General features: G+C 36.2%; 1 protein-coding gene across 1 annotated transcript in view; it reads right to left on the bottom strand.

Annotated features, from left to right (window-relative positions):
• The window catches only part of cabp1b (calcium binding protein 1b), a 34,205-nt gene extending 26,232 nt beyond the window's left edge, over nt 1-7,973 (bottom strand). The window contains exon 1 of the mRNA XM_055207774.2: nt 7,183-7,973. Coding sequence (XP_055063749.2) covers nt 7,183-7,746 — 564 coding nt within the window. The 5' untranslated portion in view covers nt 7,747-7,973. The remainder of the gene's footprint in view (nt 1-7,182) is intronic.
• Between the last annotated feature and the right edge of the window lie 8,181 nt (nt 7,974-16,154).

Raw genomic sequence — 16,154 nt, forward strand, 5'->3', positions numbered from 1 at the left:
TATAAATAGCACGGGACTTTGAGAGGTATTGAAACAGAAAATGACGTTGAATTTACGATTACGACAGAGCTTGTATTGCTTATTCACATATCCTCACTTGCTCATCGCCTTAACTGCCCTCGTCTGCTTTCCGCTCTCCCTCACGTTCTCATTCCCCCCCAGACCCTTGCAAGGTCGGCCTGACCCAAGTGGGCTAGAGGAGGGGCAGAATGTTCCGGAAAAGCCAAAAGAATGAGCCATAAAAGCAAAGCTAAAATGGTACTGCATCACCTGCCTGAATGTTGCGTCTTTCTTACATAACACAACATGATCTGTTATACTTTATACCTCTTCCGTTATATCCTCTGTTTCCAGAAGGATGCAAGGTTGGAGAGTCAACAAAGACTTACAGACCATCATTTTGAGAAATAAACCCAATATATGTGCTTTAGCCCTGTGCTGGTAACCTCAGATTAGCTTGGTTTTACTCAAGACGTGCAGCCCCTGCTGGCAGATAAAGAGCATCTATCTAAAATCTCCTCATCACACTCCTCTTCCTCTCAGTTACTGTCAAACAAAAATGGTCAAAAATGCCCCATATCCTAATATTCACTATTTAACTTAGTACAGATATGTATGTATACATTTCATATACCAATATGTACCTCTGATGTACTAATATTAACTCTTTAGGTGCAAAGGTGTTTGAAAGGGTACCACCTCAGTGACAGCTATAGGGACCTTTTTTGACCATTATTTTTTCTGACAGTGTAATTTATTGTAAAAATGTTAATGCAACAGTGGTTGTTTTGATATACGCAGCACATTTAATGGCATAATTCATTGTTATTAGACGTAAACCAGGTCAAGTTATGTCAGGGATGGGATATTAATCTCTTCCGCCTCGAGAGACGGTGTAAAACTGGGAGCAGATGGAAGGACTTCTGCGACACACAGCGGCTAAAAGCAATCTCACAAGGAAACCGACAGAAAAAGATGCAGACACAAAATAGCTTTGAATGATCCAATGCTTAATTAAAATATGTCCGAAAATTAAGTGAAGGAATTCTGGGAACTAATTGTGGACCACATAACCAGTCATAAGACGCGTGTGTATATTTAATAGCCAATAATACATTGTATGGGTCAAAATTATAAATGAAGAGTTTCGTTGCAAAACCACAGTTTTATTAATTGTTCAGAAATCTTGTTTTTTGGTTGTGCATTCCAATTAATTTCAATTCAACTGCAGTTGGTTTGTTTTGATTTAAAGCTTCATAACTTAAAAAAATACAGCCAAGTAGCACCATAAAACAAAATAATAACATGATAACACAATAATAAACATGTTTTGACAAGAATGTTAAAAAATGGATTTATCTCGTTTTGCAACGAAACTCTTCAAATTTTTATGCCAAAAATTGTTAGGATATTAGGTAAGGATCATGTTCATGAAGATATTTTATGAATTTCCTAGCGTAAATGTATATAAAAATGTATTTATCATTAGCAATATGTGTTGCTAGGGACTTCATTTGGACAACTTTAAAGGTGATTTTCTTTATAGACCGTTCATTGGACGCATGTGCGGATTACGCGTCTAGTCCGAACTTTACTTCCGGTTTCTGTTTGTTTAATGGTCTGACTAGTTGCTGATCTCTTAAACAAATACCTCGTCAAAAATAAAAAAAATTTTGGTTTCCTAATCTATGTGTTCACTCTAAAAACAAACGGTGCTATATAGCACCAAAAGTGGTTCTTTGCTCGTAATCATAGAAGAACCGTTTTAGTGCCATATAGCACCGGTGAAACCCCTGTGAAGCACCTGTGTAGAACCATATAGTGCTATATAGAACCATATGTGGTGCTATATGGCCCCTATTTGGTTCTACACAGGTGCAACACAGGTGCTTCACCGGTGCTATATGGCACAAAAAACGGTTCTTCTATGATTACGAGCAAAGAACCACTTTTGGTGCTATATAGCACAGTTTGTTTTTAGAGTGTTGTATGTATTTCGCTTGTTATATAAATAAACTACTTTAAAAGGACTTTATTGTTATTTATTCTTAGCGGAGTTTACCGGAAGTTACGTGTTGACCACGAAAGCCTCTTGTTTATGTTGTTACTGCTGAAAACGTCTACATTTAGATTTTTTTAGATCTCGGACAAATATTAAGTCCTATCCAAACAAACCATACATCAAAATGCTTATTTATTCAGCTTTCAGATTATGTATAAATCTCAATTTAAAAAAAAATTATGACTGGTTTTGTGGTCCAGGGTCACAATTGGAGTACAATCCAAAAATCCAATCTTTAAAGAATTTCCATGTTAAAGGGTATTATGATATATTTTTATATTATAAAATGGTTAGTTCCAATCCTTGATTCTGATTGGTCAATAGGTGTGCTTTATTCATGATAAAACACTGCTATGACCGCTTCACCCAATAGCAACACCCTTAGCAACACATAAACATATAATGAGACAAAGTCTGAGGACAGTTTGTTGTTTTTATTTGAGCTTTCATGTTGTTGTTCGCAGTCAGGGACTATTTTTTCTAGTAGAAGGAATGCTTTTATTGATTTAACTTCATGAAAGTTGCACTAATATTTTTTTTACTTTAATATTGTGTGGTAACCGTTTTATAAAAGCAATAAGGTACTCGAGGCAAGTGCTGTATCGTGACTAAGTAACGGCTGAAGGGGTTGCAGGCACTCCGCTTCGCGTCGTGCCTAACAACGCCCTTCGGCCGTTGCTTGTTCACGGTGCAGCACAGCCTCTCGTACCTTATTGCTTACATAACAACATCTTAGTATTTTGCATTCATTTAAAAAAAAACTGCATGAAAAATTTAACAAAATCTTTTATACAATTTAAAATGTATATAATGTAAATTAAAAAGGTTTTAAGTTTATATTTGTTATTGAAAAATAAAAAGTAAACAATGTAAGCCTATTTTAGAGCTAAGTATTATTAAATCTTGCAAACAGTTTCTACACTCTTATAGAAATAAGCTGTCACTGGGGTTGTACTCTTTTAAAAAGTAAAACTTTGTTCCTAAAAACTTCATGTTAGTACTTCAAAGATTTTAAAGGGTCTAAAAATGTATTTAGCATCAAAAGGGTTCTGCTATTGTAACCCAAAAACTCAAATAGTTTTAAGATCCATTGTGTAGTGCAGGACTACCAGTCTGATCCCAGGACAATTCATACATATTTTACAAGTTGGCTAATTCATACAAAGTTAATCGTGCAAAAACGTACGATTCTCATGAAAAAACATCAACGAAACCCAACTCCTAACCCCGCACCTAACCCCAACTTCTCAGGGGTCAAGGCAAATCATACAAAAACGTACAAATGTGGTCGAATGAATTAATATGAATTAGCTAACTAGTAAAAAATGTGCAAATTCCCGTGCGATAGCGTTGCGACTACAGAGATATAGCCCAATGCACTGAACCAATTTAGCATGAAATAAGTACTTTGTGTAGATTGAAGTCAATGTAATTAAAAAAAATTACATTTTACGCATTTGGATTACAGCAGGCAATTCATTTCTTTAGTGGGACTGAACCCATGACTTTTGGGTTGCTTATGCAGTGCACCAACTACAGAAACAGTCAGAAGGCTTATAAAGTATTTCATGTTTTTTTCAAATACTGATTTATTTTTAAAATGACACTTATCCATCAATTAAACACAAATGATTTTAAAACTCATGTGGGTAGCAGATGTTTTCAGGTAAACAGATCAATCTCAGCGGTAACACTATACGCTTGAATCCTATCTACTGTTTCAAACCCCACGTGTCAGGTATCTAATGGATTTGAGTTTTTTTTTCACTACAGCACAAAAAGACAGCTCTCCTCTCTTCTCTAATCAGGTCTTGAGCTGCTATATTTAGCGCCTACTGGCGTAGAATAATTTCTGTAGGGATTGCACGCGGGATGCGATGTTACATAAGGAAATATGAAACCCAGCATTTGAGGAATATCAATACACTATGAGGAGAAAATAGACATGTCTGCACTATAAATAAAGCAGCGTTTTGTTTCGTGCTCGTGTAAGATGGAGGGTTTTCGCATTGTTTGTGTCACGTCTGAACATCCCTTCAAGAAATGTGCTGTTTTCCAGCTTCTTGCACAGGTTTACATTGAAGAGTTGTGGCAAAATGTCTATGTGACATTTACAAGCCGGAGACTAATGATGGCTGGAAGGTTCATAAAACTAAGCCAAAGTAAAAAAAAAACAACAACTGGGTTTTTGACGATACTCTCTGACAAGAATAATGTGAGTTTAACTAAATAATGACTGATTGAAATGACATTCGTTTTACATTAAATAAAAAACTGCAAATGTGAATTACAGCTCTGCACACTTTGGGGACATAATAAGCAAAATCCTTACCTAAACCTATCAAGACTAATAAAACCTTCCGGTAAAAACATCCTTAAAGGCAAAAATGATTCATGAATTAGAAAACCTGACAAAATCTTCCTCTGAGAAAATCATTCAAGGTGAAAATGATTCATGCTTTTTATTTTTTATAAAAGCTGCACACTCTTATAGCTTGCAAAGCTTTATTCAAAAGCGACCTAACTCATAAAAAGGATTCAAGGTCTTTGACTAATACTGATCAACAAAGATAAACCTTGTTATTTAATGAATATTTGCAGCTAGGAAAGGAAGTCTGTGGGATGTTTTCTATTCTTTCTTTTGCATAGATCTGCCAGAACAGGTGTGGGAAAGGTGCTTATTTTTTGCTTTTAATCCTGCTAAAAGTGTTCTTTTAGGTGTCAATCTCTAATCTGTAATTTAATTAAAACAGAGAGGTATATGGTATCTACTCAATTTTATATAAATGCAGTGGCGGCCGGTGACTTCTTATTTCGAGGGCGCTCGATGCGAAGTTCGTCACAACATGTATGTAGCCCGTCATGTGTGTGGTTCCTTTTTTTCGAAATATGTGTTATGCGCGTCGAGAGATCGTGTGCGCATCATTTGTTTTGTCAAAATAAGTGCCTGCTGCAGACGCGTCTAAAGGGTTTATGATAAAAGAGACGCTCACGTTTGCCAGATACTCGCATAATCTCATTCATAATCAGAGTTTAATGTTAAGGGAGTGTCTTGCGTGTATTTTGTGAACGTAAGCTTCTCTTTTATCATAAATGGTTTTGACACATGTGCAACAGGTACTTATTTTGACAAAACACGTGATGCACAAAAAAGGAACCAAACACAATACAATCCGAACACTTATTTTGAATTAGCGCCCCTCGGATGAGCAGTCACGAGCCGCCATGCACTGTATAAATGTGACCCTGAACCACAACACCAGGCATATGGCACACGAGTATATTTGTAGCAAAAGTCAAAAAATACTTTGTATGGGTAAAAATAATTTATTTTTCTTTTATGCCAAAAATCATTAGGGTACTAAAGATCATGCTCCATGAAGAATTTCTTTAGAAATTACAGTATTATTGGCAGTTGTTTGCCAGTAACTTATTGTATATTTAAATGTACACTGTAAAAAATGTGCTGTAATTATGCAGCTGGTTGCCAGTAACTTACTGTAGAAGATTAAGACTGAACATTTTTCATGTTCATTTAACTTTGAACAAACCGTTGCCGGTAAATAACATAAATGTAAAATCTACAGTAAGTTACTGTAGTTGCCAGTAATACCCAGTAATACTGTAATTTCTACAGACATTTTAAACAGTGTATGTTATTTACTGGCAACAGTTTGTTCAAAGTTAAATGAACATTAAATATTAACATGACTTTATCTTTAAAAACTAAAACTAAAATAATGCCATCATGCAAAGCATACTTTCTGGTTCCCATAATGCTTTGCATGAGGCTGTTATTTTATAGTTTTATTCTGTAAAGACAAAGACCTGTTAATGTTTTATGTTCATTTAAATGTAAACTATATGTTGCCAGTAAATTACATACATTTAAATCTACAATAAGTTACTTGCAAACAACTGCATAACTACAGCAAATTTTTTACACTGAGTAAATGTCCTACCGTAAATATATCAAAACTTTATTTTTGTGCACGAGACTTTATTTGGACAACTCTACATTTTTTTGCATCCTCAGATTTTCATATAGTGGTATCTTGGCCAAATACTGTCCTATCCTAACAAACCATACATCAATGGAAAGCTTATTTATTTAGATGATGTATCAATCTCAATTTTAAAAAAAATTGACCCGTTATGACTGGATTTGTGGTCCAGGGTCACAAATGTGTTTTTGTAGAGTAATAATGCAGTGTAATACGCTGTCAAAAACTAAATTTGAAGGTGTATTCATTTGAAGGCACATTATAAGGATGGTTAATATTTTCCTGCAAGGATATAAAGTGAAGACCGTGATAAAATTCCACTTCTTTAAGGAAAAATAATGATGTACTATGAACATCTTAGGTTATCAATCGCATTGTAACCAACCACAGTGTTTCAAATTGTCAAAATGATGTAAATCAACCACAATTTGACCCCTCATTATCTCTGAATCGACAGTCAGCCTAAGTCTGACACTGAAGAACCTGCTCACTTTCTTCATCAAAGCCCTGATGCATAATTCAGTTTTATCATCAAAAGCTGACCGCTGAGAGATCATATCCCCAAAGATGTGTGCTCTCCGGTTACCTTTTTCAGTAGGTCCTTTATGCACAAAAAGTTGGGCAAGTAGTATACATCATGATGCATAAATCATGAGGCAGTTTTAGGTTGTTTCATTTAATAGCTTGAATACTTGAGAACATTCACTACGAATGAATCATTTATCTGACACATTTAATCAAAGTGACTTTTATTGCACTTATTACAAAAATCCCTTAGCAGGATTTAAACCCAAACAAAAAAATAAAGGTGCTTGACGATGCAAGAACAGAAAGGTTCTTCAGATGTTCGAGGTTCTTTACGGGACCATTTAGCCAAAGTTGGTTCTTATGTCTCATAAGAGTGTATTTCTATTTATTTCTCTATTAACCACTTGTTAAGGGTCCACTTTTAAAAATGTGAGTTTAAGCAAAGCATGACCTCTACTTTGTATAGTTTGGTTTAAAAAACAGCTGTTCCCAAATCATGTCTTCAGTTACATAGGTGAAGTCACTTTAGAAAAAATGCAACAATTCAGATAAATGACTAATTAGTAGTTAACATGTTCGTCGTCCTACCTGTCCAAACACGGATTTGATTATAGGATGGAGGTCTGCATCAAGGGCGCCGCTGTACGCGCTTCCTCTCGCTCGCGTGCTGTCTGACTGAAGTGGTCCTGATGTTGCAACTGGATGATTGGATGAGAGACTTTGATTCGAGCCGGTCCGATGTTTGTCCTTGGATTCGAAGAACATCGCAGCTTCCTCTGAGCGCTTGGAGAGAGATGGAGTCGGTGAAGGCGTCCGGCTGGTACGGGATTTCCCGTGGACCGGGAGGTCAATAGTATGGTGCCTTGAAGGTTTGCGATGTTCTTTGCTGTGCCGATCCGGTCCTCCATGCTGATAATATCCATCCTGGATTTGATTCTGGATCCTCTCTCCTCTCCTTCCACCTCCACCTTCGTTTCGGGTTTGTCTTGGTTGGCACAGGGGTCTCCGGGCCGTGGCATCGCACGCTTCGGTCCAACATGAATCCTCGATGTGGCGATGGTCAGCGCGGTTCCCGGGTTTCCGGTGCGTCGGTGGTGCCGTGGATTTGATCAGTGATGTGGTGGATTCGCTTTTTGGAAACGAGGAACTCATGTTGTCCTCTCCGAAATCGACAAACTCGCAAAGTTTTGAAGTCGCACGGCTAATCGGAGGCTGAATATATTTGCACAGGTGGAAATCGCGCGCTTTAAAGTCTTTGGGGCGCGCGCTAAAGCATCACACAGGTTGGGTCCCTCGTGACGCGGGATGTTAACGACCCCATTGAGTGCGCGCTACCAAAATTCAACAATGATCAGAGAATCTCTCTCTCTCTCTCTCTATCTCTTTCTCTCTCTCTCTGTCTCTCTCTTGCCCAAAACTAAAAGTTACGTCAAAGTGCCTCGAAAATAGTGTAAATAGTATTCTGTAGTGTTAATGATAATTGATAAACTGTAGTAAATACTGCATACTTTAATATTTAAGGTTTTAAAACACTATAGTATCTAGAAACTTAAGTGTAGTACTACAGTATTTTTCATGTTGGTCACAATAAAACAGGTGAACTAAACAAAGCTGTCTGTATTTTAATCAAAGTCAGGAAAATAAATATTTAAAAAAAATAGCATAAAACCTTTAACATCCACAGAAATCTTTGAAATTGCATGGTTAAAAATTAAGATGCATTTTGTGACAACATGCCCCACTGCTTTGTATATGCATTTAACTGACTATAAAAAAGAATTAAAGATATTAATCACACTTTTAATTGCATTATGACTTTCATATTAAGCTTCGGGCACTACTAAAACAACAATATTAGCAGGAGATGTTCTTCAAACCAAAAAATTCAGTCCAGACAACTTCAAGTCAAAGTTAAGTGACAACTTGAAATCTCTATGACTGGTGTATGCACAAAACAGCTTACCACAGTACTTTTTAATAGACATGCGGTGCAGTCAAACAGAATTTTTGATGGACATTGCAGTCAAAATGAATGAGACCAGTCTTCATCAGACATCTTTCAAGCTGTTTTCAATGACGCTGATGCAGGACCGTGTATACATAATTGACATAATGGACACTGATTGGCTAAAAGGAAGCGAGATGTTTCTTGGTCAAACGGGACCATCTTGAAATCCCATCTGGTTGTTTGCGTTCATTCGGCCATGGAGCAGCTGCATAGAGAGTGAAAGCGCTTATGCGCGTTATGTCACTATATGAACTAAATTAAAAGAGTTAACATTCCCAAAGTGTGTGTCTATGTGATTGAAATGGTTTGCTCTACACAATCTCCAGAGAGTTTCAACTGACATCTGTGTCTCCATCTCACTCGCTCCAGGGAAACATGCAATCTTTCGCTTCACCTCACCATCTTCTGCCCTGCATACCATACTTTCTTCCACTTTGATTGACATGTCTCCTCTGATCTCACCTTATTTCAACACTACTCAATGTTACATACCTCATCTAATCCAGTTTTGAGTCCTTTTTGAGTCCAACTTTTGAACAGAAATTACAATATTTTGTATTTTTAAGAGATATGCCCTCTTCTCGCTCTGCACCAGGGGACATTAAAGCCCCAGGGTTCAGTCTGGCCCATTTGCATTCATGGGAGTGAAGGAGAAAGTATGTTCCTTACACTCCAATAAACAGGAAAACAGGCATCGCTGTTAATGAAATGATCAAAAAGAACTTGAAAATGCAGGTGCTTGATGCACTGAAAAAATTTTCAAAATATGTACCCCAGCTTGGGCAGTACCCTTTAAAATGGTCCTAAAGTGCAAGTGCTTTCCTTTCAACTTCCCACAGCATCATATAACCCCAAAAACAATTTCCACTCAGTGACATTTAGTTTAATATTCCAATCAGCCTTTCTCATCTTACGATCTGTGATGTCTCAATTTCCTCAGCTCAGATCATTTTTCATTCATTGGCTTTTAAAATACCTGTATGTTTACTTCCATTTAGGCATTCTTGAGAAACCACTTAAGGGCTTTAACCTGAAACATTGTACCCTACAGTCAGGCTGACCTCTGTTGTATTTGTTTCCTTTCAGGTGAGGTGTCGCTAGTCAAGGTGTTCTCACCCTCTCGGTTAACAATCGTCTATTGGCACCGTTTGCTGCATCTGAAACATTCATCAGATGGGTTAATAATTTATCGGGTGCCAGACTAAGGCTCAGGAGGTTTTGATGCTTTGAACGCTGTACACTTTTGGATTTGCATAAACACAGCAGCGCCACAAAAAGTTCAGCCAAATGTGAAGACATCATTAGCCAAATAGCCATATAGAGGGCCAACTCATTACTTGAGTAATGACTTTTATAAACCAATGGGTGCATATTAGTATAAAACATTCATGCTATCGTCCTAATTATATAAATTATATATATAATTAATATACACAGTATTGTGCAAAAGTCGTTTTAGCAAAGTCTACATGACCATGCATATTTTTTTCAATCTCTAAAAAAAGACTGATTGCATTAGTTTAGACTTTAGAATTAAAATGTATTAATAAATAAAATGTATGAATTGTGAAAATATAAATTGATATTTAAGCAGAGCTGAGCTCAGATGCTTTGCTTGTGAATTCTTCAACTTCTGCTCGTTGCATTGAGATTGCAGTTCATTTTCTAATACTTGTTGTTTACTTCCTGTTGTTTTCTTTATTCTGTAGCCCAACCCCGTAGGCTGACTCAATGAAATGAAGATTCTTTTGGAAACCATTCACGCCTGAGTGGAGACGAGATGTGCACTTATGTGTTTTTTTAATTTGACTGATTCCCTCCGGCACATTTAAACCTTACGCCAGAAAACTTCACTGAACATCACATGCATGTGCTACCTTATGAGATGAACGTGACTTTAAAGATGCAAATGAATACATTAGTGCGTGTCTATTTAAAGACAATGAAAATGACATAACAAATGCAAAAAAAAAACACATAATATGTTCTGAAGGAACGTGAGGAGGGGGTTTTGTATGACGGGGGACCAAATAATTAAAAAGTCTATTTTTGGAAACACAAAGACCTTTGTCTTCCAGCCAGTATTTTCACTTCTGAAACCTCCCTGTGGATTCACATTTTCAATTAATCCATTTGGATTTAATGTGATAGCTGTAAAGATCCAAAAAAGGGATAGTTCACAGAAAAATGAAAATTCTGTCTTTTTTACTCATCTTCAGGTTGTTCCAAACCTGTATTAATTAATTTGTTCTTCTGAAGATATAACCAAACAGATCTGGGGCACCATTCACGTCCAAAGTATTCTTTGTCCTACTGTGGAGGTCAATGGTGCCCCAGATCTGCTTTGTTGTTCTTCAAAATATCTTCATTCGTGTTCAGCATAATAAAGAAATTAATACAGGTTTGTAACAACCTAACAGATTTTTTACTTTTTTAGTGAACTATCCCTTCAACTAACCCTTTATAATTTGGCTTAAAAAATTAGGTGGTATTTTTTATTTTAGTGGTAATATAATGTTTCTAGGCTTAGTGATTCAGAAAATCATCTAACAGAAAATAAAAAACAACTCAGGCAGTGCATTGAACATCATGAATGAATGTGAGTTTGGAGCAGATGGGTTCTTTCTCATGTGAAAAGTTTTACCTAAGGGCGGACTCTCTGATGAAGGTGAGGTCGATTTATTTACAGCAAGGATGAACTAGGCCATGTTGCTTTTTAAAGAGCACATGTGGTACATACGGCTTGACCTGTGTGTGTCTGTGTGAGTCTGAAGGAGAACAAGAGAAACGAGGGATGGAGAGGAGAGAGATATCAGATTTTCATCAATGGCCCATATCAGTGTGTTAAACAGGCATCGGTTTACACTCAGGCTATTAAGGAGCAAATTCTCTCATGATTAAAACATTAGAGCAAATGATGTTACTTGACATCTGATACCATTGACCGGCTAGTGGACCTCTGTTCGTCTGATTCACCTGCATGCTTCATAAAAATAAACAACATTTGTTTAGGTACAAAAAGCTTATTTATTTACTTATTTATTGGTTTTTTATTTTATATATTTATTAGCTTGCTGAGTTCTTTGGTTCTCTAAGTATAACCCTATACACTCACCTAAAGGATTATTAGGAACACCATACTAATACTGTGTTTGACCCCCTTTCACCTTCAGAACTGCCTTAATTCTACGTGGCATTGATTCAACAAGGTGCTGAAAGCATTCTTTAGAAATGTTGGCTCATATGGAGATTTGTGGGATGCACATCCAGGGAACGAAGCTCCCGTTCCACCACATCCCAAAGATGCTCTATTAAGTTGAGATCTGGTGACTGTGGGAGCCATTTTAGTACAGTGAACTCATTGTCATGTTCAAGAAACCAATTTAAAATGATTCGAGCTTTGTGACATTGTGCATTATCCTGCTGGAAGTAGCCATCAGAGGATGAGTACATGGTGGTCATAAAGAAATGGACATGGTCCGAAACAATGCTCAGGTAGGCTATGGCATTCAAACGATGCCCAATTGGCACTAAGGGGCCTAAAGTGTGCCAAGAAAACATCCCCCACACCATTACACCACCACCCCCAGCCTGCACAGTGGTAACAAGGCATGATGGATCCATGTTCTCATTCTGTTTATGCCAAATTCTGACTCTACCATGTGAATGTCTCAACAGAAATCGAGACTCATCAGACCAGGCACATTTTTTCAGTCTTCAACTGTCCAATTTTGGTGAGCTTGTGCAAATTGTAGCCTCTTTTTCCTATTTGTAGTGGAGATGAGTAGTACCCGGTGGGGTCTTCTGCTGTTGTAGCCCATCTGCCTCAAGGTTGTGCGTGTTGTGGCTTCACAAATGCTTTGCTGCATACCTCGGTTGTAACGAGTGGTTATTTCAGTCATAGTTGCTCTTCTGTCAGCTTGAATCAGTAAGCCAATTCTCATCTGACCTCTAGCATCAACGAGGCATTTTTGCCCACAGGACTGCCGCATACTGGATGTTTTTCCTTTTCACATCATTCTTTGTAAACCCTAGAAATGGTTGTGCGTGAAAATCCCAGTAACTGAGCAGATTGTGAAATACTCAGACCGGCCCGTCTTGCACCAACAGCCATGCCACACTCAATATTGCTTAAATCACCTTTCTTTCCCATTCTGACATTCAGTTTGGAGATCAGGAGATTGTCTTGACCAGGACCACACCCCTAAATGCATTGAAGCAACTGCTTGATGCTTGATTAGATAATTGCATTAATGAGAAATTGAACAGGTGTTCCTAATAATCCTTTAGGTGAGTGTATATATTTGGCACCAATATGTACCTTTGGGTATTGTATAATGCATATTACAGTTTTTCTCACTCACTCTAGAGCACTTCAGTCGTATAGTCTGCAAAATAATGTGTGCATTTCTCAGAACAATTCGTAAAAACTGCATCATGGATGTCCTGCAAAAGCCTCTCAAAAGTACATTTTTATGTCAATGCACATGTCAGTCCCAAGTCCTTGTGTCATTGTTCATGGACAAGACAGTCAAATGTTTAGCCATGTTGTCAATATAAAAAAGTACACAATTATGTGTCAGTATTTTCTGATGTGAACTTTGTGGCTACAATTTTGATAATGATGATTGTAAATGAACATGGCTGCACTTCTTCAATTTTAACAGTATGAAGTCACTCATTTGTGCATGTCAAATAATGAATCCAAGAGATTGGACAGAATTCACATTTACACCTTTCTGTAAAAAACGTTACACGCATTGTGATATTGGATAAATCATATTTTACAGTACAAATACCAAAATAACAAAACTAGAAAGGTTCACTGTATAATGTAAAAAAAATCAGATCTCAATTTTTTTCCTGATGGACATCATGATGTCCCAGCCTGTCAGGCAGATTTGTATCCACATCACAACAGACATCTTTCTTCGCAAGATATAGTAAATAATCACATTCATTCCCCTTCAGTTCCACATTTATACAACTCTACAAAAAATAACTAATTTCTAAAAATTTGGAGGAGTAAGACTATTCAACAGAAACTAGTAAGCAAGCAATTAAAATGTAGCAAACAGCAGACAATTGTTCATAATAACCACTGCATGGTTGTATCAAAGAATTTGCCCAAAAATGAGAATTTGCCTTTATGTTGTGCAAAACTGACTTGAAAATTAATTTCTGATCTGAGAAATGCTTCAGAGCGATTGAAAAAAATTGTAAGTTCTTAAGACATGAATACTGTATTTTAGAAGTCCTTGCATCTGGCTCACTACTGTCCTCTACTGTTATTAAATGGAGGTGTTTCATTGTATCCATTGATTCCTCAAGATGCTGCTTACTAGATTATAAAGTTTCTTTATAAGACTTTATATCTGTGCCAAAGAGGATGTTTTCTGGCAGCTAAAAGTTATTTCAGGATCACTTTCCGATTTAATGAACAGACGCATAAAGTTAAATTCCAGCCCCTCCAGCTCTCTTTCATTCTCACTGAGCTATGAGATTGTCTGACATGAGATGTGTCAGGGCTTGCGTTTGGTTTATAACATTAACAGTATCAAACATGGATTGGTTCGGGTGCTATTCCTTCCTGTGCAAACTAATCAATGATTAATGTAAACCCTGCTGTAACGCTTGATAAAAATATTCAGGTTTTCCCAGATATCCAAGGAAGGACAGTTGTATCAGACTGAAAGATCAAAGCAAACAAAACCATGCTGTTAAAAACACAACTAGACTATGCAACTTAATTAGTTAGATTTTTTAAAGTGATGTTTCACAACTGATGTTAAATTTTGGGGAAATCGCTGGTTGCGAAATATTTAATCCTTGTAAAAACTGAATCGCTAGTTAGTTTGATTTGGCAGCAGATGTTGGTTTCACTTTGAAAAAATTACTTATCGCTTCATCAGAACTGGCTATGCATAAAATCACTCATCAGCAGACGACAATCCCTCATGTTTCGCATTCTAATAAACTTCGCCAAAATCTGCAAAACTGTTTTTGGGGGCTTTCCAGGTTTCACTATAAATGACCTCTCATCATTAGCCATCAGATGACTACATCTGTTGAGTTTCAAAACAGAGACATATATATATACTTCTAGATCTTAATATAGTATATATATATACATTAGAGATGCACCAAAATATAAGCTAATAATCTGCATTCGTTAATAAAAAACTATTGTTTGGCTATCTGTGCGTTTAAAAACAGCCAATAGTCATAGTACAAGACTAGAGAACAAGAAAATGCAATGAATTTAAGCTTTGTGTGTAGAAAATGTAAATCAATATAGTTTAATGTTCAATATTAATGGTCATTATATGAATGAATAACATTCAGAAAATTGAATCTTCAGAATTTAGTTATGCAAAGTTAATATTACCAGCAAACTATCTGTATCGTCATTGGTATCGGCAGATATTAATCTGAATAATCGGCTATCGGTATCGATAGAAAATTTGAATATCGGTGCGTATATACACATATTCGATGGATGTGTTGTGTTGTGTCTGTGTATAGGTAACATATAATTGAAAACTAGCCTGTTCACAAAGAACACACTTTACCTTATAAAGCATTTTTAGGTAAGCAAATAGCTATTAATTAAAATATCACAACTTGAGAGTTATCTTGCCTTTCTTATATGAGATTAAACAGTAAGCTTATACAGTTGTTAGTCATCTTTCTTTTTGAGAAATGCTAGAACATGAAGAGGACATTGGGATGTTTGTGTGACCTTTGATAATCAGGGAATGTTGGGAAGGCAGCTGTTGGTGGCTTGACAATGAATGTCAAGTTTGCATGTGCTTCTTCTCAACATTAGCCTTACATGTCATTGACTCTTTGTTGACAAAAAGCACAAAACTTTCAATGTACTTTTAATGTATTTGAACTTTTATTGTACTTTTATGATCATCACTCTGGTGAAATCTGACCCAACTTTCATTACATAACATTAAAAATGTGTATGTTTCAGTTAAAAATAAGTAAAAACTATATACTGTGCAGAGCTATAAAATTAATATAGTGCAGATCATTTTCTTTCAAAAGAATATACTGAAAGACAATGCTTTACATAAATTTTCCTCAAAAAGTCCTCTGAAAAATATTATAATCAAGAGATTTTAGAAAAATTTTCAACTTTCTCTCAATTTAATCACATTGTCTGGGAGAGGTTTGACAAGTTGACAGTAATTCATCCAATTTTATTTAAGTTAAGTTGTTATTTTAGAAAAATATGTGGAAACCATTTTTTTCCAGGTAACTCCAAAATGCAAACTTACAATCATTATTCTAGGTTTATAAACATTTCACTTAACTACAGACTTTAGACTATAAATTATGATGTTAAATTAGTATCGTTGCTGTTTAATATAATTTATTTATTTTCAGGTTTATAACAGAACAGTTTTGAATACAACGCACGTGTAATTAAGTATGCTATTCATTATTATTAAACGTTAAACATTATTATTAAACGGATAATTTAAATTCTTTAAATTCTGATTGGATAATCTGTGTTTTAGCTACTCTTGTAATATTTGCA

The sequence above is a fragment of the Misgurnus anguillicaudatus genome, chromosome 12 (genome assembly GCF_027580225.2).
Source record: "Misgurnus anguillicaudatus chromosome 12, ASM2758022v2, whole genome shotgun sequence".
Taxonomy (NCBI): domain Eukaryota; kingdom Metazoa; phylum Chordata; class Actinopteri; order Cypriniformes; family Cobitidae; genus Misgurnus; species Misgurnus anguillicaudatus.